The sequence below is a fragment of the Saccopteryx bilineata genome, chromosome 1 (genome assembly GCF_036850765.1).
Source record: "Saccopteryx bilineata isolate mSacBil1 chromosome 1, mSacBil1_pri_phased_curated, whole genome shotgun sequence".
NCBI classification, from domain to species: Eukaryota; Metazoa; Chordata; class Mammalia; order Chiroptera; family Emballonuridae; genus Saccopteryx; species Saccopteryx bilineata.
In genome coordinates, this window is record NC_089490.1 from 136,971,072 (window position 1) to 136,994,790 (window position 23,719).

Sequence of the window (23,719 nt, forward strand, 5' to 3'; positions counted from 1 at the left end):
ATACTCCATTTCATAGGCCATGCCACCAAAGGAGAAGGGTGCCTTTAGAAATATACTGTGGGCGAGGATAGAGAGATGATAGAGATAATTAGCTGATTCGTCTGGATATTCTTAAGAGGTGTTTAATGGTCTGGACAATAACACATTCTATTCCCTCTCCCCTCAAATCTCTGGAGAAACTAGAATATTTGAGAGTTCCTTCCTCCTGGTGAGTCCTATTGGTCCCCCTCCATCTGGAGTCCAGGGAGATTGTCTTTTCCTCCTCCTTTGGGGCACCCGAAAGAGGTGACTCAGGGGGGCAGGGGCATAAGTGGGCAGGTGACTCATTCAGAGTATCTGAAGGGGAGGTGTGGTCTGGCAAGAGAAAGGATTGCTTCTCAGCGTCCTGAGCTTGGAACCCATTCCTCTGAGGCCCCCTGAAGTCCAAACGTGGGCCAGGAGGCTTCTGAGTGAGCGCGGTGATGAGGCTGGTGAGCTGCTGGCCCCCCTCATCTCCCAAAGCAGATCTCTGAACTTCCAGGTGAGGCCGAAGTAAAGGTCCTCACAGGTTGGGGTGCAGTCCCATGGGCTTCTCTGTTTATGGGAGCAACTGCATCCCAATTCCTGCCTCCAAGTCTCCTGGAGCCCTGAGGGGTCACTGCCAAGTCACAAGGGCAGCCAAATGGAGCTGGAAATCTTGGTGGGAGCCTCTTGATGGTTTGGCAACCTAATAGATAAGAAATCAAGACTTGCAATCTCCCAGGGCAAGAGGGAGAGAGGGCTGGGTGGAACCAGCTCCCCGCACACACACAAAGACCAGCTCGGTGTCCTGCCCATTGTTCTGGTCTCACCCAGAAGACCCAGGAACCTCTCCAGGGAATCACGGGTCTTGATCTTGCCCTTACTGCAATAGTAACCATAACTCTGAGAGTAATAGCAAGGGACCTCAAACGAAGCAGCCTGGCTATCCTGAGATCACAGGTAGGTCAGAGGAGTCAATGGGGCTTCCATTCAGTCCTCTGCGTGCAAGGAACAGGAGGAGAGGAAAGAGGGTCAAGTGAACAGAGAGAAGCAGGCACACCAGGTACATCCAAAGGAAGTACAGGCAGATCTTGGAGATACTGCGGGTTCGGTTCCAGAGCATGGCAATAAAGTGAATACTGCAAAAAAGCAGTCACATGAATTTTTTGGTTTCCCAGTACATATAAAAGTTGTGTTTATACTATATCATAGTCTATTAAGTATGTAATACTGTTATGTCTAAAAAAATGTACACACTTTAATTATAAATACTTTTATGCTAAAAAATGTTAAACCATCTGAGTCTGTTGGAAAAATGGCACTGATAGACTTGCTTGATACAGAGTTGTCACAGACTTCCAATTCATAAAAAACACAGTATCTGCAAAGCATAATAAAATGAGAGATGCCTGCAAAGCCAGGCATGCCTGCCATCATCACCTCTAACACCTGGAGGTCAGGGATCAGAGGAGGCAAGAGGCAAGGCCCGGCAGGAGACACAGAAGAGCCTGGGGACCTGAGGCTTGAGGATGTGGGCGCGGGATCTTAAGGAGTCAAGTCGGAAGGAAGGCAGGGCTGCACCAGTCACACCCAGGAGGGAGGCCTGATCTGACCCTGAGTCTTGGCCTTGTCAAGCTCTCGGCCCTTTCAGCCATTCCCAAGCCTGGCTCGGCTCCCCACCAGTCTCACTTCACCCCAATGGAGCTTTCTCCAGAACCCTGTTTGAAGTTCCAAATCAGTCAGCCCCACCCTAACATGAAATCTGAGCCTGGGGATAAAGCGCTTAGCCTCCTGCTACTCTGCAAATCACTTCCAATTTCCAACTAGTAACAAAATCCATCAGATTGGCTTCCTACCCATTCTTTAAGGCCTTGCCCCAGACTGGCTCTTCCACGAAGACCCCCAAACCTTCCCAGCCTGCTATGATCACTATTTCTCTACCACCACCGCCACAAGGGCTATAGGAAGCTCCTTGAGCTTTTAGGGCATTTCCCTCCAAGGTGGCACATGTGAATCTTGGTTTGTGCTGTTGGTTGCTGTCCCATGTGTTGTTCCCTCCTGGGATGTAAGCTCCTTGAAGGCAGGGTCCATTCCTTACACTTCTCTGTATCTTCCACATCATCAAGCCCAGGACCTGACACATATTAGGCATTCAGTAAATGTACATCAGTTGAGTGAATAAGTGACAAAGACAGGGTCAGGGAGACACTCTCTTCCTGAAAATCAAGCCTATTCCCTTATAAAAAATGAAGTGAGAGTGTAAGGCACAGAAAACAGGGGGTAGACAGCCAACATTTAGTGTTTATTATTTATTTAGTGTGTGTTAAGCTCTAATAAGTGTTTTATATACGTTCTCATATTTAACCCTTACCACAAACTCTATGGAGAGGTATATTATCAGTTCCACTTTACAGGTGAGAAAAGCCAAGTTCATAAATACTAATTAACATTCCCCGGGTGGTACCGCTAACTAGTTGTGGATCCAGGATTGACAGCAAGGTCTGCCTGCCCCCAAAGCCCACACTCTCTCCACTTAGTTTCATGCCCACCCTAAGCCCAGTGAAAAAGATGACAGCTAACTCCGTTTACCACAGTCCAGCAGGGGTGGATGAAGAAGGGCAGAGGGATTTGGTTTCTCCCCCTCTCATAGGAAGTGGCTCCAATTCCGTAGTTTGTTGTAATCCATCTACTCAAAGAGTGGTCCCAACAGTCAGGACTCTAGCAATTTGCTTCCCCCTTCCCACCCTTTGAGCCACACACTGACACTCCTAAAACTCCAGGAGCTGTGCCACTGCCTCTGTGTCTGGCTATTTGGAGACAGGCTGAAGTCAGAGACAGGAAGTCGAGGAAAAGTTCTGATATCTTATGCCCTGTGTGTTCTCTTTTCCAGGCAGCCTGCTCAGGGTCATCAGATCAGGCAAACAGCTGGAGTGCCTGGCCATCTGGTCACTACAACGGTGAGACTCCTCTGGGAGTAGCAGGAGTGAAGGCGTTACACGGGTCTTCGTGGACAAAGAACACACACACACACACTAGGACCCTGACCTTGGCTAATAACCCTCCAGTGTCTGTGGACTGAGAGAACTACTATACAGTGTCTGAGTTCTCCGTGTTTCCCCCTTTCTCCTAAACTTGGCCTTGGTAGGAGCCCCTGGCACACAGGGGCAGAGTTAAGTTCCCCTCTTGCACTGGCTTCTCTGACTTTGACAGCTGTCTCCTCCCGTCCCAGAAAGCTGCTGCGCTGAGGGGAACCACGAGATACCGAGTGGGCATGATCTCAGAGGAGCCCTTGAAAAGCTTCCTTCTTCCACTTGGGCTGAGTGGGGACCTCAGGAGAGCTGCTCCTTGGAGATGCAGGCCACCCCGAAACCCCGGAGACAGATGTGCAGTCCTGGGGCAGCCCAGATATAAGGTCTGGAAAACACCAATGTCCTGGAGCCAAAGAGTAGAGAGAAGGAAAAACTTTCTCTCTCTCTCTCTCTCTCTCTCTCTCTCTCTCTCTCTCTCTCACACACACACACACACACACACACACACACACACACGAGAGAGTTTGGCCACAAAAGTTTCCTCCAGCCCACAGGGTTCTCCAGAACCCAGGGAGCCTGCCCCCAGGAATCCAGGAATCCTCTGGGAAGACTAGAGGCAGAGGTTTTCACAAGCAGCGCAAAAGTTCAGTCCTAGAAGTCCCCCAAACTTCCCCTCCCTCTTTCCCTCCTTCTTTTGTTCCCCACAGCAATGCCAACCAGGCAGCTCCCGGCTTCCCACACCGGATCGTCCCCCCGCACCCGGACCCGCACCCGCGGCCGCTCGCGCCTCCCGGCCCGGCCTGCCCGCCGCTCTCGCGCCCGCAGGCCGCTTACCCGCCTTGCAGGGGTCTTTGTAGTTGAGGGGCTCCGAGTCCTCCTCCTCACCCAGGTCGTAGGTGTAGTCCGCCAAGTCGAGCGGGTGGCCGGGGCGCGGGAGCAGCAGCAGCCCGAGCAGCAGCGGCAGCGGCAGGCGGGCCACGCCGGGCATGCTGGCGGCGGCGGGCACTGTAGCAGCGACGGCGGCGGCGGCGGCAGCGGCGGCGGCGGCGGGTCGCGCCCGGACGCGGGAGCCGAGGGGAAGCGGAGCGCAGAAGGCGAGGGGGAGGCGCTGCCCTCCCGCCCGGGGCCCCCCCGCGCTCCTCACCTCTCCCCTTCCCTGCGTTCGCCGCCCTCCTTCCTGTCCCCCGCCCCTCGGCCGCCCGCTCCAGCCTCTCCGCTCACTCCCTTCCCTTCTTTTTCTCCTTCCTTTTCTCCCTCCCTCCTTCGCCCCCTCCCTTTAGGGAAATGAGCTCGCTGGGGGGCGGGTTTTAACCAGGAGCTCAGCCCCCGCGGGGCCGGGATCACGGTCTGCCGGCCCCGGCTGCGCGCCAGCCGGGCGCGGGAGGGCGAGCTGGCGCCTCGCCCTGAAAGGGGCTCGGGTGGCCGGGACGCAGGGCGCGGGCCGGGTGGGGTGCAGGTCCTGGGGTACAGCGGCGGCCGCCCCGCCGGCCGCCCTCTAGCGGTTCTTTTCCCGTGCGCGCCAGTCCCGAGCTCCTCATGGTGCGGGACACGTTGTCAGGTCACTCGCGCCGCCTCCTCCTCGCTCTATCCGTAGGTCTCTGCTCTTGCTTCTCAGCCTGTGTCTCTTGGTCTCCTCCTTTCTCGGACCCTCGCTCCTTCCCATCATGGTCCCGGTCCCTCGAGTCTCTCGCCATCCCTCGGGAGACACCACTGGAGGGCGCCTAAAGCCAGTGGATCGCTCCCCGGCACCCTCTTCCCGCATCATCCTCAGACAGCGAGAACGGGAAAGCCCCCTTTGCCCCCCAGCCTTACCCTTCCTCTAGCCCACCTCCACTGAGAGCAGCACCAGGGGGGTGTGGGAGGAGAGAAGAGGGACACCCTTTGTTTTTCCATCAGGCTGCTTTATTTTTATGTGGTAGGAGCCCCGAGATGGGGCTCTGCTGGGCTCCCAACCCTCTCCCACAGCTTCTATGGTGTGGCAGGAGCAGCTTCCTGTCTGTTTGTCAAAGACCCTTTGCTCGGGGATCTTTCCTGTCCCCTTCGGGCTTTCGCAGGCTCTGTGAAGCAAAGAAACACTGTTCATTATGTGAGGGAGGGCCACCGGGGCTAGGGGGATGTCTGTGGACCTTTCCACCCTGATCTCCCTAGGTGACCAGCCTCAATGGATCCCTCTGTGCCAGATCATCTGACAAGGCAAGGTGGCCCAAGCCTTCCTGGGATACAGGTGCTCAGGTGCCCTGGCGGTCACATCTACTCACCTGAAGGGTCCTAGATGTAAGAGAGGGGCACTTCACCACACAGGGTGCGCAGGGTGGGGCCCAGGAAGTCCAGGTTTTTGGTGAACACTGAGCCAGTGTTATGACCCTCCTCCTGGCCCAGCTTGGAAGGAGAAACTGCAGATTTGACCTGGAAAGAGCACCTGATTTGGAGCCTGTGAACTGATTTGCTGTCTCACCTGAGGCTCTGAATGTAGGACCTCAGGCATATCAGGCAATTTCTCTGAGCCTCGGTTTCCTCACCAGTAAAGAGGAGGCTGTACTGGAGTTGGAAGCCCCCAGGTGGTATGTGGGTTCAGCTGAAACAAGCAGCTTGGGCTGGGAATAGGTAGGGAAGGGGGTTGCAGGTGAGTCTAGAGAGGGGCACTCACCTGGCAGCCTACCAGGAGTCAGTGCATTACAGGTGACAAATAGCCATCATCTCAAACGCTACTCCCAGCAGGCCTGGGAGGGAGGAAACCCACTCCTTCTCACCCTCACACCCACCTGGAGGTTCTGGAATTTTCTAGTGAGAGCCTCAAGACTGGGGATGTTCTCTGGAGCCATCTTCATGATGTAGCAGAAGGCTCCTGGGGCTGGCTTGTAGGCAATCAGGAGCTGGGCACAGGAACCCCAGAGTTCATTCAGGAAGGCCCTGCCTTGCTCACCCTCTAACCCTTATCCGGGGCCATCTACCTCTAGGTTTGGCACAGGGGAGGCAAAAGGGCTGGAGGGCGAGGAGAGGTGGATATGTATGAAGTGGCACAGCTGGGTAGGCCTAGCAGAATCTTGTCATTGGTCCCCAGGCCCAAGGTAAAGAGGTCCAGGCATACCCACCCGCTGGTAGTCATACACTACGATGCCAGTGGAGCCGATGGAGAAGGTGGCAGTGGTGCCTGCACGCTCACTCAAGACCAGGCGTTGCTGGGCTTCTGGCCCCGCAATGCTCATCTCTAGGACCTGGGAGAGGGCATAGTGCTGCCTGGTATTCCTCTTCCCCACTTATCCCTTCGGTACTCATACCCATCTTCAGTCCTCTCTACTCAATGCAATTCCTTCTTCCCTTAGAGCTCAGAGAGCCTGAGTGGGACAGGTTGTCCCACTGCGGGGCAGGGGCAAGGGCCCAGTGGAAAAGCCCAGGCCAGGTTTGCCACCCTGTTCTTGCTTCTGTCCTTCCATAAGGTGCCCCTTGCCTCCTCCTCTCATTTCTCTTGGGCAGTTATCTTCCCAGGCCCCCACCCCCAGCCCACCTCTCTGACATGTCCTATACCCACTGCCCACCCCATGCCAGGCCGGCTCACCATCTCAGTATGTTTCTGGCTCATGTGAAGACCCATGAGCAGGGCTCCTACAATCACCACGACAACGAGGACCACCACCACGACCACAATGAGAAGGCGTTTGAGGTGCACAGGGCAGCAGGGGATGCGAAACCGGGCCGAGGGGGCTGCTGAGTAGTCCTGATGTGGTGGGGCAGGAAGGAGACAAGTGTGGTCATGAGAATGCCCCCTCTTATCCCTACACAAACTAGACACCCACCCACACCCTTCGTGGGCTGGGCAATCAATACTATGGATGTACAGAGGAGAGATGAGATCATAGAAGGCTTCTTGGAAGAGGTGCCCTGGATTCTGACAAACTCAGATGGTTAGAGGTGAGGTCTAGCTAGCTTGGAGAGCCCCAGGAGAGCCTGTTTCACCAGTCGTATCTCCTGCTGTTTCCTTAAGAATCCTGGCACCCCAGCCACACCCTGTCCCTGTCCATTCCCCCAAATAATCCATGCTCACACTTCAGGGCCTTTACACACACCACCATTCTTCCTGCAGTTCCTTCCTCCTTCTCCACCTGGGAGCTCCTACTTAGTCTTCTGGAGCCAGCTCAAGTGTCAATTTCTCTGTGGCATTTCCGTGACCTCCCACTCCAAGCAATGGCACCCAACTCAGTGCCCTCTGCAGCTCTTTCCACTGACCTCCTGGTAGCACTCAGCCCCTTTCCCTGGAAGCATTGGCTGCCCGTCTACCTCCCCAGGGGACTCTGTCTTAGTGGTGGATGTTCCTGCCCTACTCAGCGCAGTCCTAGGTTGGTTGGGTGGATGAATGTGGATGAGGAAACAGGTTGGAGGAGGCAGGACCCACCACACACAGGCACCCACAAAACATGGTCACACTCACCGGTGGACTCTCCATAAGGACCTCTTTGCTGCCCGCATCCATCTTGCTGCAGATACCTTCCCCTCCTCAAATCTCAATTGCGACAAGGGTCTTATATGGTGCCAATAGGAGAGGGGACAGAAGTGAAGGACCTGGCCCCCTATCTATCAGCCAAGCCCTTGGCTTTGAAGCCTGTTTGTTCCTGGCCCTCTAGAACCGAGACTCTGATAAGCCAGCTGCAAGAGTGCCTAAGGGCTCTTGACCCTGGCACATGAGTCCTCTTGGCCCCAGCAAGAGCAAAGCTGGGTGAGATAAACACACTTGCCCTTGAACAATCTGTGTCTTTCACCATGGGTGTCTTCCTGGCGTACCTGCCTTTCTCGCTGGCACCTGCCCTTGCTGTCCTGTGGCTTTCCCTGTTCTTCTGCCAGGCCGAAGCTCTCAGGAAGCCAAGAGTCTAACTCAATGGGGAGTACACTTTTCCCAAAAGAATTTTCCCCAAGCTAAGGATGAGCTCCAGGAATAGGGGTGAGGAGATAGTGCCTGGGGACCCAGAGTGGGCGCTGCTGAAGGTTATCAGTGTGGGGCTTCAGAAATGGTTTTAAGTTCTCCAGGAACATCAGATTTTCACTTCAAATACTTTACCTGTCTCCCCACCTCCCACACTTCTGTACCTAACCTGTTTTTCCATGGCCATTGTCTTCTGAATTCTGAAAACTCTGTCCCCTCTGGTTACATATTCTTACTAACTAACATGAGGTTTTTCGTTCTTTGCTATGGGTTAGTTTGTAAACTGAAGAAGGCGTTTCCCCCCTGCTTTTATTTTCTTTGCATTTATTTTATGCTGAATTTATTACAGAGCCATCCATTTTTGTTTCTTCAATTTCTTCTGGGATGTCTTTTTTTTTATGTACTTTCCGTTTCTGGTTTAGGAACAATCTGCTCTTTTTCAGTAAGCATCCTCTCCATGTGACAGGGAGAACTCATGCATAAGTTAATCCGCCCATGAACTCTGCAAGTTCTGCGCCAGATCTTGGGAGCTTTGTTCACCTGGATGTGCTCAATGACTAGAGAATCTACATCTAAACCAGGGGTCTCAAACTCGCGGCCCACGGGCCGCATGCGGCCTGCCGAACAATTTTGTGCGGCCCGCAGACTAATCCACGAAGTTCAAAATATTTTGGATAAAATTAAGTAAGCCTAGGGGCCTACTTGTATTTTTCATTTCTCTAGCATCCTAGCTAGATATTAGCTTAGTTAACAGCAGTTGTGATGCGAACTACAGTTTCTGGTCGTTTTGTGACACTGAGTAAACTGCATGTACGATTGTGCTTGTTGTACTGATTTTTTTTTGTTTTCAACTGCAGTGAGAAAAGTGTTGCGTAACAGTTGCCTTTTGTAGACCTAGTGCGGCCTGCCAAACGGCTGTGATCTTGCTCTGCGGCCCACATGCTGAGTTGAGTTTGAGACCCCTGATCTAAACCATCAAGTTCAACATTACTCTGCATTTTTTTAAGTGAGAGGAGGGAGATAGAGAGACAGACTCTTTCATGTGCCTTGACCTGGACCCACCCAGAAACCCCCATCTTGAGCCGAAGCTTGAATAAACCAAGCCATTGGCTACAAGGAGGGAAGAGAGAGAGAGAAGGGGGAGAGGGAGGGGAAGAGAAGCAGATAGTTGCTTCTCATGTGCGCCCTGACCAGGGATAGAACCTGGGACATCCACATGTCAGGCCAACACTCTATCCACTGAGCCAACCAGCCAGGGCCACTCTATGCATTTTAGAGCATGTGCAGCAAAACTTTAGCACTCCTAGCCTGACCAGGTGGTGGCTCAGTGGATGGAGCATCGGACTGGGATGCGGAGGACCCAGGTTCAGGACCCCAAGGTTGCCAGCTTGAGCTTGGACCCAAGGTCCCTGGCTTGAGCAAGGGGTCACTCGGTCTGCTGCAGCCCCACGGTCAAGGCACATTTGAGAAAGCAATCAATGAACAACTATGGTGTCGCAAAGAAAAACTAATGATTGATGCTTCTCATCTCCATTCCTGTCTGTCTGTCCCTCTCTCTGACTCTCTCTCTCTCTGTCTCTGTAAAACAACAACAACAACAACTTCAGCACTCCTTTTGGACCACCAACCCTGTGTCCAGCCCCACTGTTTCGCCTGAGCACACCTGCCAACTGTCACACCATTGTAATGACAAAATTATACACACTGCTTCTGTGCTTCTGTCAAGTGACATCCATCAGCTACTTGGTGGCTTTTTGGATATTCATACCCTTGATGGCATGAGCAGTTTCATGAGCATTTTAAAAGTGAACACGAAGATTTGTGCCTCTTGAGTTTTATGATGGGGGAGGGGGTTCTGTGTCAAGTGAACAGCAAACTATTTTTATAGGTCAAGCTGAAGGCTTTAGGTGGCAGATTCCACACCTGACACTTCTTACACCCAGACAGCCTTGTACAGGGCTGGATGTGGCAACTGATGGGTTCCCAGCCTCCTCACCCTTAAATCAGTCCACTTGCTTTGTGCTGCCGGCACCCTTTCTCTCTGCACTCCTCATTTTATACCTTCTGATCCTAAATCTGCCCTGAGAAGATTTAGGGACCTGCTTTGTGGACCTTCCTCTCTCCTCTATCTCTTTTCTGCTCTTTCCCCAAAGCCATCTGTTGTTTCATGTACTAAACCCAGCTGACTAATGGCAGCATCCTTTCTCCTGGGTTCCCCTCTGTTTGCTGGGCCAGCTGTGCTCTCCTGCCTTTCACCTCTGAACTTGTGTGGGGGTAAGTCAGGGCCCCCCCTTGCTCCTCTCTTGGTCTCACTCCCTTATCTTTCCTATCATCTAACTCCAACACTGCACCCTAATTTCTGCCCTTGGCCTGGAGGCTTCCTCACACTTTGGCCCTGCCCTTTAATGCAGAGCAGACCCCCACCTCTCCAGCCCTGGCAGGTTTCCCTGTCCCGTGAAGGGCCCCCTCTCTCCTCAGAGGGCCTTTAGCCTCTAAGTTGCACAACAGCGTGGCATTTAAGCTGAGAGCCCCTGAGAAGCCGGGATGGGAGGAAGAGAAAAGGAAGGAAATGTTTGCTTCCACCACCCTCCTCACCCCCCTCAACTACCCCTTTAAATATTTGCCTTAGCCTCTAGCAGGCAAGTATCCTAGGAGGAATGAAAGAGGGGAAGAGAAGAGAGGGGGAAGATCCTCTCAACTGTGTGCTGCCTCAGCTCTGTGCAGGTGCCAGATGTAGGGGACAGCTGCCCGCAGTGCCCGCCCCTGCCCACCCCCAGGGCCCATTCCCACCCCCAGTTGTCCTGGCAACACTGGATTGATGGGTTGACTCACATGTACTGGACCTATACCGGGTGGGCAGCAGGCCAGCAGGAGAGCCAAGGATAACTGCCAGCATCTCAGTCCCTGTGGGCATCTTGGGGGGCTGCCTAGTCCAGCTGCGGGGCTTGTTCTGAGCAGGCACTGTGCAGGGCTTGCATCACTGCGGGGTGCAGGGAAACAGGGATCTTTCTTGGAGAGAAGCCTATGCCCTTTGAACCCCAGTCTACTCTGTAGGCTGCCCTTAGGCTGCAGTTCTCATGAGCTTTATAGCTTTGTCTTTCTTTCTTTCTTTCTTTCTTTCTTTCTTTCTTTCTTTCTTTCTTTCTCTCTTTCTCTTTCTCTCTCTCTCTCTCTTTATTCCTTCCTTTCTTTCATTACTTGTTTTTGACTGTTTGAAGGTTGAGAAGGAAAGATGCCCTCCAGTTTCATTAGGAAAATTTAGACACTGGCACCAACCTGGCAGAGGTCTTGGGAACCTTGGAGAAGGAAGGAAGGAGGGAACTTTAGCTGGGCAGGCATAGCTGTCCCCACCACAGCCCTCTGCTTCAGCCTTCTCATCTCTTGGTCTTTACCTAGGCTATTTCTTCCTCCTGGAAAGCCCACCCTCAGTGCCTCTCCAACACTCTGAATACCACTCACCCTAAAAAGCCAAACAAGAACCAATGGCACCCACTCTGTGACTGTCTCACCCCAGTCCATGCTGCCCATTCCTCTCTGAAGTCTCCCAGCCTACCTGCTACATGCTCACCTGCCACTTAGCACACACTGTTATTTCCATCAGCGTGGGCACTCTTATCTTCCCAACCTGGCTGCCAGCCATGTGACCAGCCCTGGGATCAGGCTTTCCTGAAGCTTCTTTGTACCTGCCTCGGGGCAAGGTGCATGCACGCAGCCAACATGTAATCATAGTCAATGATAAGACTGTTGTCACCAAACATGAGAGGTTCCTGGCAAGTGGCCAATAGTTCACTCCTCCTGTATGTGAAGGTCTCAGTACATCGCTGTCCAACTCTGGGACCTTGAATGAGACCTTCTGCTTTTATAGGCTTTACAGTGTTCATCTGTGAAATGGGACTAGTACTGCCTGACCTGTCTCCCTCTCTAGGCTGTTGTGAGCATACAATGACCTCACGATGTGAAAATCCAATCATCGCGATTATCATTATCTTCATCTGCCGGGACATCTCTTCTCACTAGCTAAGAGTAGGACCTGGCCTCCTCTCGCTGTCTGTCTCTGGTTAAAGCCACTGAGAACTATGATAGTGGAGAGCCCTATAGTAGCCATTCTTTCTATGTGTGTCTACCTTTTTCTCCCTTCCAGCCCCTCAGCTGCATGGGCATGACAGGATTTACTCGGCTCTTTGTGTCTTGGGCAGAGCCGTGCCAGGAACGAGTGGGGATGGTTGCCCAGCTGCCCCAGCCACCCTCCCCACCCTCACTGCTGTCTTCCCACAAGCTGGCATGGGGAGGGGAGCACGGGCAGCAAACCAAGCAGTGGCAACTGAGCATCAAAGGGCAGGAGCATCCCTGGCATGGGCGTAAGCTCAGACCAGAGAATCCCGTGCTAGCAAAGGCTGCAGACAGCTCATGAAGCATCTTAAACCCAGTGATCTAGGTTTTCCTGGGACTGATATGGAAAGAGCACAAGACTAGGAGCCCAGCCATCTGACTTTCAGGCTCCCCGTGTTGTACCTGGGAGCCTTTGGAACAGTTAACCCCACCATTACCACATGCTCACACCTCTGGATGGTAACATGGCATAGAGCAGCAGTTCTCAAGCTTTTTGTTTCAAGATCCATTAACACTCTTAAAAAGTATTGAGAACCCACCCCAAAGAGCTTTTGTTTATGGGAGTTATGTGTATTGCTGTTGACCATATTTATATTTACTGAGAAATTTAAAAATATGTATTAGTGAATTAAAATAGCAATAATAAATTGATTGTTATAACAACATAAAATTTTAAATGAAATTAACGGTTTTATAAGCAAAAAAATTAGAAAAGTGTCATTGTTTTACATTTTTACAAATTTCTTTCATTTCTGGCTTAGTAGAAAATACATCACGTAGCCTTTGGAAAATTCCAGGGCACTTTGTGAGATCACAAAAATAAAAAGGGTAAATAATGTCTTAACACTAATAGGAAACTTGTTTGGACCTCAAACAGTCTCTGGAAGCTTCTTAAGGACCTCTGGGCGGCCTGGACCACACTCTGAAAACCCCTGGTATGGAAGAATGGCTGTGAACTGTGGAATAGGGCAGAATGGGCTTAAACCCCTGCTTTGTCACTCTCCATAAAGTGACTATGGGGGTCACTTTAATGAGTTGGTTCCTGGGAACTGTAAAAGGGGACTAATATCATCTACTTCAAAAGATGGAGAGGGTTAAGTAAGTAGACCCCACAACACACAGTAGGTATGATATCCAGTGTGGCTACTTTTCTCTTGATTCAGGCCTCAGTTTCCTCGTTTGTTAAACAAAGGTCTAGTTTGGAAAACTTTCAAGTCTCTTCCTGGTTCCAGCAGGCTGTGGTTGTGTAATGGGAAATGTTCCAGAATTCCACACACTTCCACTCAGCTCCAGTAATGACATTACCCTTTCCAGCTCACGTAGACACGAAGGCACATTTTGTTTATGAGCCGTGGAAACACGTGAACACAGATGCACACCTGTCATTTATGCCCATGCATCTGCTGAGTGGATGTATCCCCTGAGGGCACAAGGGGACACAGAGACCCACGGTTCGCTATGCGGGAATGCCTCACAAGTGCATATGGCTGCAGAGACACTTTCGCATAGCCATGCCGTCCTAGGATGCGCGTACACCGTACACACATGCACTCGCGCAGAGACGCTCTGGGTACCAGACACAGGCGAATGGCCCAGAGATCGCCAGTGCCGCATGCAGCAGAGAGCGGCCAGGACGGCAGCCACTCCCTTCTTTGGCTACTCCCAGCCGGAGACTCCCCCTCCGCCCTGCGCTCCCCGGCCGCTGCGGTCGGTGGCCACCCCAAAGCGGCAGCCTCCAGCTCCGTTCCTCCGCGTATCAATCCGAATTGGTTCCCGAGAGCCAGCAGGGGAGGCAGCCGCAGCCGGCGCCGAAGACCGGAGGAGTCCTCTCTCCGCAGCCGGGGCCCTCGCTGCGGCAGCCGCTACCGGTGGCCAGGCGGTGTCAGCCCGCGCGGTGGAGAGAGCGGTGGGGCAGGGAAGGACCGTGCCGGAGGCAGAGCTTGCAGGCAGCATGGCGGGGCTGCGGACCAGGTGGGGCTCAGGACTCCGGCTGCTGGTGCTGTCTGCGCTTGGCTTCTGCCTGATGCTGCAAGTCAGCGCCAAGAGGCCCCCCAAAATGCCCCCCTGTCCACCCACCTGCTCCTGCACCAGAGACACGGCCTTCTGCGTGGACTCTAAGGCAGTGCCCAGGAACCTGCCTGCGGAGGTCATCTCTCTGTGAGTGCCCAGCTCTGGCCCAGGGGGTGGTGAGCTGAGAGGGGAAAGAAGGCAAGGACCACTCTGGGAGTTGATGGGGAGAACCCCACCCCCCTCTACAGAGGAGGACTCCAGGGGGTCCTCAAGACTGGGGACTCAAAGTATCAGTGGGGCAGGGAGGTCTGCAGTCAAGCAGGCTCAGCAGCCATGGCTGGGGAAAACAGACTTCACAGCCAAAAATGAGTCATCCACACCAGTAGCATCAGTGAGAACTACTATGTGCAGGGTTCTGGACCTGTAGGGAGGGGGTTGTTTACCCCAGCATGTGAGCCCCTGAGCATGATGTCACACCAAGGGCAGAAAGGCTTCTAGCAGACATAGAGAGGGATTGAGCAGGGGGAGGGGTGGGAGCAAGATATACCCACACAACACCCTGGCAGGGGGCAGATGCCCACCACTGGTCTTGCCAGCCACTCTGCACCCAGCCAGCCAGCATGTTACTTGCAGCAGTGGCTTGTGGTCTTTGAGAGCACGGTGCCAATCCCCACCTCCCTCCCAGGGCCCTATCCCTCAACAGCACCCAGCACACTGTGGTGTTTGGGGGATTATGAGAGAGTGGCTAATAGCACCTCTTTTGGCTGAGGGGGAAGCTGTCTGTGGCCATTGCTGCTCAGGGAGGCAGTAAGGGAGAGTAATGATGAAGGCAGGCAGTGAGAAGGGGAAGACAGCCCCAGGTGGAGGGTCAGGCTGCCGACACGGGCAGTTTCCAGGGCGAGTGCATCCAGAAGGCATTGCCCTGGCTACCGCTCCTGGGTTCAGCACAGTCCCTGCATACTCCCACAGCACTGACTCAGGTGTCCCCCGCAGGACGCTGGCGAATGCTGCCTTCTCGGAGATCCAGGATGGAGCATTTTCCCACCTGCCTCTGCTGCAGTTCCTGTATGGACAGGGCCTTGTGGGAGGCGGGTGGTGGCTTGGGGAGGGGCAGTGGAAGGGAACAGACAGATCCTGGACTGGAGAAGATAGGTAGCCTTTGGAGAGCAGGACGCAGGTGTCCCTCCTCTGGCCCTGACGGCATATGCCACAAAAGTTGGAAAGCCTGGAGTCGGGAAGAGTGGAGAGAGCATTGGTTGGGGAGAAGGAGCGCAGGGGTTGCATGCAAAAGCCAAGAAGTAGGTATTGGGGGCCATTTAGGAACGGACCTGACTCCTCTAGACACCCAAAGGAATTGAGTGCAATAACTTGGGCTGGTGCCAGAGGGTGGACACTGCAGGGGGTGACCCCAGGGTTTGAAGCAAGAGCTGGGAGCTGAACAGAGGGAAGACTAGAGGACCTAGAATTCTAAAAAGGGCTGTTTACATTTGAAGCCCTAGTCACAGGAGAGAGTACATTTGAGTTACTCCACCTCTTTCTCACCATCAGTCCCGTAGGGACTGGGCAGAGCCTGGGTGAACCTGGGAGACGGAACAGAGATGCCATGGGGAGGGACCTAGCTTGCCAGGAGAGTTCTTCTCTGCCTCTTTTTACCCTTGGACCCTGGGAGTATCTGGAACCAGAAAAGGCTCCTGCCTAGTCTTGTCTCCCAGCCTGCTCTAGGGTTCTCTGCTGGGGTCCTCAGGGTGGGAGGCAGGGCAGCTAGGTCTTGAGGAAGCCCAGGGGTGAGGCAGCAGGCACACCCTTGGAAGCTCTAATTCTGCCTTTGTCTCTCCAGGTTACTCAACTCCAACAAGTTTACGCTGATTGGGGACAATGCCTTCACAGGACTGTCACACCTGCAATATCTGTGTGTGGGAAGGAAAGGGGAAATGGGAAGTTGAAGGGAAGAAGGAGGAGGTCCTGGGTGTGCTGAAAGGGAAGTTGAATGAGAAAGGGTGGAGGATGAAAGCCCGTGCACCCTCTGACTGCATTCTCCCACCTGCCTCTGCTGCAGTTCCTGCATGGACAGGGCCTTGTGGGAGGCGGGTGGACCCTCTGACTGCATTCTCCCACCTGCCTCTGCTGCAGTTCCTGTATGGACAGGGCCTTGTGGGAGGCGGGTGGACCCTCTGACTGCAGAACTTGAACAGAGCAGTGGCATGTCATCCACTTCGCTGCCTAAGGCATCCTGCCCGATGCCCTGTCTCTAGATTTGGAATGAAGGCCTGTCTGAGGGCCATGGGCTGGAATCTAGTCATGGTATAGGGAAATAGGTGTGTGGGGGTGGGGCGGGGGGTAGGGAGTCCTGGGATCCTGAGTGGTGGCTGAGACCATTCTCATTTCCTCAGCTTCATTGAGAACAATGACATCTGGGCACTATCCAAGTTCACCTTCAGAGGACTCAAGTCTTTAACACACCTGTGAGTACATCCCACTCATATGTTCATTGACTGGACCAAAGCCTCACTCCACCCCACCCCCACCCACCTGTATCCCTGTCTCTTGTGACCTTTGGGCTTGGCCACAATCTTCAGGTGACCCATGGGTCTCTCTTGCAGCTCACTGGCCAACAATAACCTGCAGACACTGCCTAGAGACATCTTTCGGCCACTGGACATCCTGAGCGACTTGTAAGGCCTGAGTCCTAGCTCTTTGGACAGTGCCACAAAGGGACCTCTCTGGTGTGGGAGCCAGGGTTGGGAAGATCATAAAGTCTTGAGAGGCTAGAAGGGTTTGGTTTTGGGGTGGGGTGCTTCTAAGAATGCTAGGTAGAATTATATATAGATAGGTAGCCTTCCAAGTTGGGATTCCTCAAGGTATCTGTGGGCCCTCTTAAAATGCACACGAGGCATTATGTGTATGCTTTTTAAACATGTGATTTCTAAATGTATGTTTTTTTTGTTTTGTTTTGTTTTGTTTTAAGATTTTATTTATTCATTATAGAGAGGGGAGAGAGGGGGGGGAAGGGGGGAGGAGCAGGAAGCATCAACTCCCATATGTGCCTTGACCAGGCAAGCCCAGGGTTTCGAACCGGCGACCTCAGCATTTCCAGGTTGACGCTTTATCCACTGCACCACCACAGGTCAGGCCTGTATGTTTGATTTGAATCTACATTAAAGTCTGATAGTATAGCTACAGTCATTGATCAGCTTTTATATAAGAGATCAAAAGCCCTGGACTGTGGAAGGCTGGGAGCAGGGTGAGATACAGGGTTGAGCAGGTTATACACTGCAAAAGGCACCCGGCAAAGGAGACAAATAGGGGCTGAACTGAGCCCTCACTCCGATGGCGTCCACAAGGCTGCATCCACCCCAAGGGGAAACGTTCTCTAACGGGCCCAAAGGTGCCATGGGAGCAGCCAGCAGCAGCCTTGACAATATCTACTTCTGAAACCTTGAGGGCCTGGGTGTGCTGAGCAGTTGAGAGCCTGTCTCGCTCTATGTCATCTCCTTGCCCTCATGATCAGGGACCTGAGAGGCAACTCATTCAACTGTGACTGCAAGGTGAAGTGGCTAGTGGAGTGGCTGGCACACACCAACACCACTGTGGCCCCCATTTATTGCGCCAGCCCACCCCGCTTCCAAGAGCACAAGGTGCAGGATTTGCCGTTGCAGGAGTTCGACTGCATCACTACCGGTATGAGATGCTTTTGCCTTGGCCTCAGGCTGGGCTTCCCCAAGGCAGCTCCACAGGCATTGCCTGGACCCCCCCCCCCAGCCCCCTGCCTTGCCTGCTAAGCAACCTTTATCATCCAACAGAATCTTACTCTTCTCCCTTATCACCACCCTCCATCCCTGCAGATTTTGTGCTGTACCAGACCCTGTCTTTCCCAGCGGTGTCAGCGGAGCCCTTTCTTTACTCCAGCGACCTCTATGTGGCTCTGGCCCAGCCAGGTGCCAGTGCTTGCACTGTCCTCAAGTGGGACTATGTTGAACGGCAGCTTCGAGATTATGATAGAATCCCAGGTACTTGTGCCCAGCCTGGCTGTGCTGGCCCCAGCCAGGGAGAGCGGGAGTAGGGTGGCAGGCAGTGGGGTGGGGTGTTTATTGTTCTAATCCACTGAGTTCCTAGTGTAGGGGGAGAGATAGATGAAACATGGTCTCGGTTTGTAAGAATGTTCTAGTCTTTAGATGGAGACCGATATAGACACAGATAACATCCGTATAATAGGTCAGTGCTTGGGGGGAAATATGAACATGATGTACTGGAAACACAAGAAAGAGGGCAATCAAGGAAGGTTTCCTGGTGGAGGAGATGCCTACACTGAGTCTTGAAGGATGAAGGAGGGGAAGGAGTCAGAGGTAATGTCCAGGTTCTGGCTTCAGTAACTAGGTAGTGATAGTGAACTGAAAAAGAGGAGATAGGAAGAGGTACTGAGTTTAAACTGAGTCTAGAAGGCTGAGAAACTTAGCAAGGAGAAAAATGTCCCTGATGTTCTGGCAGAGGGAACAGCATGAGCAAAGTCAAGAAGGTGTGCAACAGCTTATTGTATGAGTGTGAGCACATGTATAAAATAACCAGTTTATATGACTACAGGATAAGGTTCAAGGAGGACAGTGGCAGGCTCAAGAAAGTTGAGGACCAGGCCATTGACAAACTTTGAGAAAGTGTGTTAGCCAATCCAATCTATATTTAGACAACTCTCTTTATAAGCTTTGTGGAGAGTGGCTAGGTATGGGGCAAGACATGTGGGCAGACTAGTGGGGGGAGGTCAGCTGGAGCCTGGACTGAGGCAGCAGTGGTGAGGATTGAACTGACACAAAAGGAAACAAAAAATTTAAATCAACCTATATCTATGAAAGAACTTGAAGTCATTATTAAGAAAAACCCGTTGCCTCAACACAAACTCCAGATCCAGATGGTTTCTCTGATTCTAGCAAACACCTAAAAAAGAAATAACACTGGCCCTGGCCGGTTGGCTCAGTGGTAGAGCGTCAGCCTGGTGTGTGGGGGACCAGGGTTCAGTTCCCGGCCAGGGCACATAGGAGAAGCGCCCATTTGCTTCTCCACCCCCCCCTCCTTCCTCTCTGTCTCTCTCTTCCCCTCCCGCAGCCAAGGCTCCATTGGAGCAAAGATGGCCCGGGCGCTGGGGATGGCTCCTTGGCCTCTGCTCCAGGTGCTAGAGTGACTCTGGTCGAGGCAGAGTGACACCCTGGAGGGGCAGAGCATCGCCCCCTGGTGGGCAGAGCGTTGCCCCTGGTGGGCGTGCCGGGTGGATCCCGGTCGGGCGCATGTGGGAGTCTGTCTGACTGTCTCTCCCCGTTTCCAGCTTCAGAAAAATAAAAAAAAAAAAAAAAAAAAAAAAAAAGAAATAACACCGATCTTACACAAACTGGACTAGAAAACAGAAGGGAGGGTTGATAGGACCTGGGGACTGATCAGCTGTGGGTAAGTGAGGGACAAGGAGGTGTTGGGGGTGGCTCCTAGGTTTCTGGACAGGGTGATTAGGTGGAACCACCAATTGACATCAAGAACAGAGGAAGAGGGTGAGGAGCAGGTTTGGGGGTAGATGTGGAGCTCAGTTCTTGGTAGCTGTAGTTTGAGGTGCTTGGTGGTGTTTGGGCAAGGAGAGTTTGAGCTGAGTTGGCTCAGGACCTGGGTGATCAGGAGCTGCTGGTGGGGGCAGACCAAGGCTGCGGAGGTACTTGGGCAGTGACTGACAAAGCTTGTGGCTCAGCCTGGGCTTCCCCTAGGAAGGGGTAGGGTGATAAAGGGAAGGAGGGTGCATGAAGGCGATGACTAGAAACACCAGGACAGGTAAGGAGTGTGGCCCCATATGCTTTAGGTGCCTGGGAACGGGTCAGATCAGTCTGGCCAAGCACAAGTACATTTGAGCCTTTCAAAAGTGAAAGTTCTAAGGAGAATGTGTCTTCATACACAACTCCGCAGACATCAGGCTGTCATTTGGCACCTAGTCGTGGACAAGCTCAGTCTCCCTCCTTCCTCTAACTGGCCACTTGCCAGTAGGTAGCTTTGGGTGAGTCACTTTTTTTTTTTTTTTTTTCATTTTTCTGAAGCTGGAAACAGGGAGAGACAGTCAGACAGACTCCCGCATGCGCCCGACCAGGATCCACCCGGCACGCCCAGCAGGGGCAACGCTCTGCCCACCAGGGGGCGATGCTCTGCCCATCCTGGGCGTCGCCATGTTGCTACCAGAGCCACTCTAGCGCCTGGGGCAGAGGCCACAGAGCCATCCCCAGCGCCCGGGCCATCTTTGCTCCAATGGAGCCTTGGCTGCGGGAGGGGAAGAGAGAGACAGAGAGGAAAGCGCGGCGGAGGGGTGGAGAAGCAAATGGGCACTTCTCCTGTGTGCCCTGGCCGGGAATCGAACCCGGGTCCTCCGCACGCTAAGCTGACGCTCTACCGCTGAGCCAACCGGCCAGGGCTTGGGTGAGTCACTTATACACTAAGCCTCAGTTTTTTTTCTGTATGAAATGGCAAAATAATAGGGTGCATTTCAGAGTGATTAATTAGGACAATGTGTTCATACTTAGCACAGTGACTGCACACGATATAAATTTAATAACTGACACTATGGTTAAACAGTCAGTATTGAGGGGCACCTCTTTTGTGCTTGGTGTGAGCTTATATTAGAACCTGGGTACAAGGGTGGATAGAGGGTGATGCTGAGACTAATTATTAGCTGCTAAGCAATTATAGGAACCTCAGTGGTGAGGGGCTAGGGACCACTGTTAGCAGAGGAACTTGGCCGTTGCCCAGGGGCAGAGGGAACTTACCCTCTTTCCTGAGGCTGGGCAGGGGCACGAAGCTACCTGTGTTGCCTGATGCTGCTTCCCTACTTCCCGCAGCCCCCTCGGCCGTGCATTGCAAGCCCATGGTGGTGGATAGCCAGCTGTACGTGGTGGTGGCCCAGCTGTTTGGTGGTTCTTACATTTACCACTGGGACCCCAACACCACCCGCTTCACCAAGCTGCAGGACATCGATCCACAGCGTGTGCGCAAGCCCAATGACCTGGAGGCCTTTCGCATTGACGGTGACTGGTACTTTGCCGTGGCTGACAGCTCCAAGGCAGGTGCCACCAGCCTCTACCGCTGGCAGCAGAGTGGTTTCTACTCCCACCAGGCCCTGCACGCCTGGCACCGTGACACCGACCTGGAGTTTGTGGATGGTGAGGGCAAGCCTCGGCTGATTGTGTCGAGCAGCTCCCAGGCACCGGTTATCTATCAGTGGAGCCGCACCCAGAAGCAGTTTGTGGCCCAGGGTGAGGTGACTCAGGTGCCTGATGCTCAGGCTGTGAAACACTTCCGTGCGGGACGTGACAGCTACCTGTGCCTCAGCCGCTACATAGGGGACTCCAAGATCTTGCGCTGGGAGGGCACCCGCTTTTCCGAGGTGCAGGCCCTGCCTTCTCGGGGCTCGCTGGCCCTGCAGCCCTTCCTTGTGGGTGGCCGCCGCTACCTGGCACTGGGCAGCGACTTTTCCTTCACCCAGATTTACCAGTGGGATGAAGGATGGCAAAAGTTCGTACGGTTCCAGGAGCTGGCTGTGCAGGCCCCTCGGGCCTTCTGCTACATGCCTGCTGGGGATGCCCAGCTGCTCCTGGCCCCCAGCTTCAAGGGACAGACACTGGTGTACCGGCATGTAGTGGTGGATCTCAGTGCCTAGAGCAGTGCCGAGGCCTCTGGATTGGAGGCTGAGGAGGATTCCCTGGGTGAGCAGTGTGTGTGCTGGTGTGAAGACATGTATAGCTAACTTCATGCACACACAGTCCTGGTGAGCACGGGCACCATATGGACTGGCCCTGGGCGCCACTAGTCATAGGTGTAATCAGCATGAGGACTCATATATGTACCAGTCAGCCCGGTGCCTGAGGCCCTCCCATCTGTGGACCCCACACCCACCTGCAGGCTCCCTCAATCTGCTGCCTCCCACAAGCTCTGGCTTAGGGAGGAGTGCTGGGAGGAAGGGTCTGGGCTGATCCTTCTGACCCTCTGGTCTCTCCTGTCGGTGCTCCAGGAGTCTGTTTAACCTGCTGTCACCCCACATTGCAGCCACAACCACATCATTCCTACTGCAGGCACACTCAGCCCCCTTTCGCTCCTCCTGCATGCACATGCAGGATCTGGCGCACACCCTCAGTCACACGCACACACATCTGTCCATGTCCCTGTTTCCTCATGTACACGGGCAGGATCTGGCGCACACCCTCAGTCACACGCACACACATCTGTCCATACCCCTGTTTCCTCATGTACACATGCAGGATCTGGCGCACACCCTCAGTCACACGCACACACATCTGTCCATACCCCTGTTTCCTCATGTACACATGCAGGATCTGGCGCACACCCTCAGTCACACGCACACACATCTGTCCATACCCCTGTTTCCTCATGTACACATGCAGGATCTGGCGCACACCCTCAGGCACACGCACACACATCTGTGCATACCCCTGTTTCCTCATGTACACCTGCAGGTTCAGCTCTGCCAAATGGAGCCTCCCTCCACTACCTTGCCTCTCTTCTTGGAGGAGGTACATAGTACCCTGCTCATCCCTGATATGCCAACCCTGAAGCTGATAAGGATGGGAATGGTGGTGCCAACCTCTGGGCACCAGCTTGACCTCCTGGGGGCAAAGCGCCTCTGCCCAAAGCAATAACAATAGCCCTAGCAGACCCTGACTTCTTCCCTCCCAGTGCTGGCTTTGTTTTCGTCTCTGATCCATCACTCTAGACAGGAGACCACCGACAAAAGCCTTACTGCTTCTCTTTCCTGTAGCTGCTCCAACCTTGGACCCTTGCCCCTGCTTTCTGGTTCAGCCCCTCCTTTGAGATGTGGACCCTGAGCTGTGCTGGCTCCTCTGGCTAGGTTTAACAACTGGCCGGGCCAGGAACCCTGCAAGCACTTGAGTCATCTGGGCGGGTGCCAGGAGTAGAGGCGGGCTGGAGAGCATCTTGGGGGCGCTGGCACCCCTCCCACCCACAGATGCACACCCCAGAGCCAGGCCTTTTAGAGCAGACCGAGTGGTAAAAGGGTGAGGGCCCTGTGGAATGGCGCGTGGAGCCAAGCTTCTGCTGCCCTCTGCTGTGTGCTGGGGGTAGGCAGCTGCGAGGTAGCGGCTGGTGGAGAAAGCAAGGGGAGGGGAGGCTCTTCCCAGCGCTCACACTGTGAGGAGTTTCTGGTGGCAGGATGTGTGTGTGTATGAGGGGTCACTTGAGGGTAATGCTATAATTCACTTACTTCAAATAAAAAGTTCCCACCCCACTGCTGGCTCTCAGGTGTCCAATGGCAATGGTCAGCGATACAATAGCTATTTCATTAAGAAAAGAGCCTGTTGTCTGTCCCTCCTGCACATAGGGGTTCAGCATCAGCTTTCAGACCCCATTCCTCCTCGCTCCCTTCCCTCCAAGGAATGAGGCACCTCAAAGGTCAGCTGGTGCAGGAATAGTGAGTTCATGGTGATGACGCTGAGGTGCTGGGTGAGTATGACTCGTCTCCACCACCTGGGGCTGACTCATGGCCCAAGTGTTCCTTCCTGGAGATTACAGTGTTGGGGCCACTGGAGTCTGTCCTCTGTCAGGTCAATACCAATCAACATGGCCAAAGACAAGCTCAGCATCCCTCTCCTCCCACCCCCTCTGTGGGGCA

The 23,719-nt window shown here is 53.6% G+C and overlaps 3 protein-coding genes across 4 annotated transcripts in view; 1 reads left to right on the top strand and 2 right to left on the bottom strand.

The window, feature by feature from the left end:
• BMP1 (bone morphogenetic protein 1) overlaps window positions 1-4,157 on the bottom strand; it is a 44,810-nt gene extending 40,653 nt beyond the window's left edge. For both annotated transcript variants that reach the window (XM_066267807.1, XM_066267817.1), the window contains exon 1: window positions 3,864-4,157. In XM_066267807.1, the coding sequence (XP_066123904.1) occupies window positions 3,864-4,017 (154 nt within the window). In that variant the 5' untranslated portion in view covers window positions 4,018-4,157. The remainder of the gene's footprint in view (window positions 1-3,863) is intronic.
• Window positions 4,158-4,939: 782 nt separating this feature from the next.
• SFTPC (surfactant protein C) lies at window positions 4,940-7,512 on the bottom strand. The gene is made up of 6 exons (XM_066253258.1): window positions 7,456-7,512; window positions 6,586-6,744; window positions 6,122-6,244; window positions 5,792-5,902; window positions 5,288-5,435; window positions 4,940-5,086 (listed from the first exon to the last, which is right to left on the bottom strand). Exons 1-5 carry the CDS (start codon window positions 7,495-7,497, stop codon window positions 5,298-5,300), a joined length of 573 nt encoding a protein of 190 aa, XP_066109355.1. The 5' UTR covers window positions 7,498-7,512; the 3' UTR covers window positions 4,940-5,086; window positions 5,288-5,297.
• Window positions 7,513-13,642: 6,130 nt separating this feature from the next.
• Window positions 13,643-23,322, top strand: LGI3 (leucine rich repeat LGI family member 3). Its single transcript, XM_066267830.1, has 8 exons — window positions 13,643-14,211; window positions 15,058-15,129; window positions 15,902-15,973; window positions 16,455-16,526; window positions 16,665-16,736; window positions 17,573-17,742; window positions 17,907-18,071; window positions 20,916-23,322. Exons 1-8 carry the CDS (start codon window positions 13,667-13,669, stop codon window positions 21,731-21,733), a joined length of 1,986 nt encoding a protein of 661 aa, XP_066123927.1. The 5' UTR covers window positions 13,643-13,666; the 3' UTR covers window positions 21,734-23,322.
• Window positions 23,323-23,719: the final 397 nt, after the last annotated feature.

What these genes read in the sequence shown, in the direction of transcription:
- SFTPC (XM_066253258.1), bottom strand. Translation starts at nt 7,497, where the DNA reads ATGGATGCGGGCAGCAAAGAGGTCCTTATGGAGAGTCCACCG. An exon ending in TCCTTATGGAGAGTCCACCG is followed by an intron (nt 6,745 to 7,455) that starts GTGAGTGTGACC and finishes CCACCACATCAG; the next exon opens with GACTACTCAGCAGCCCCCTC. An exon ending in GAAAATTCCAGAACCTCCAG is followed by an intron (nt 5,436 to 5,791) that starts GTGGGTGTGAGG and finishes TGCTCTTTCCAG; the next exon opens with GTCAAATCTGCAGTTTCTCC.
- LGI3 (XM_066267830.1), top strand. Translation starts at nt 13,667, where the DNA reads ATGCAGCAGAGAGCGGCCAGGACGGCAGCCACTCCCTTCTTTGGCTAC. An exon ending in CCTGCGGAGGTCATCTCTCT is followed by an intron (nt 14,212 to 15,057) that starts GTGAGTGCCCAG and finishes TGTCCCCCGCAG; the next exon opens with GACGCTGGCGAATGCTGCCT. An exon ending in GTTCGACTGCATCACTACCG is followed by an intron (nt 17,743 to 17,906) that starts GTATGAGATGCT and finishes CCATCCCTGCAG; the next exon opens with ATTTTGTGCTGTACCAGACC.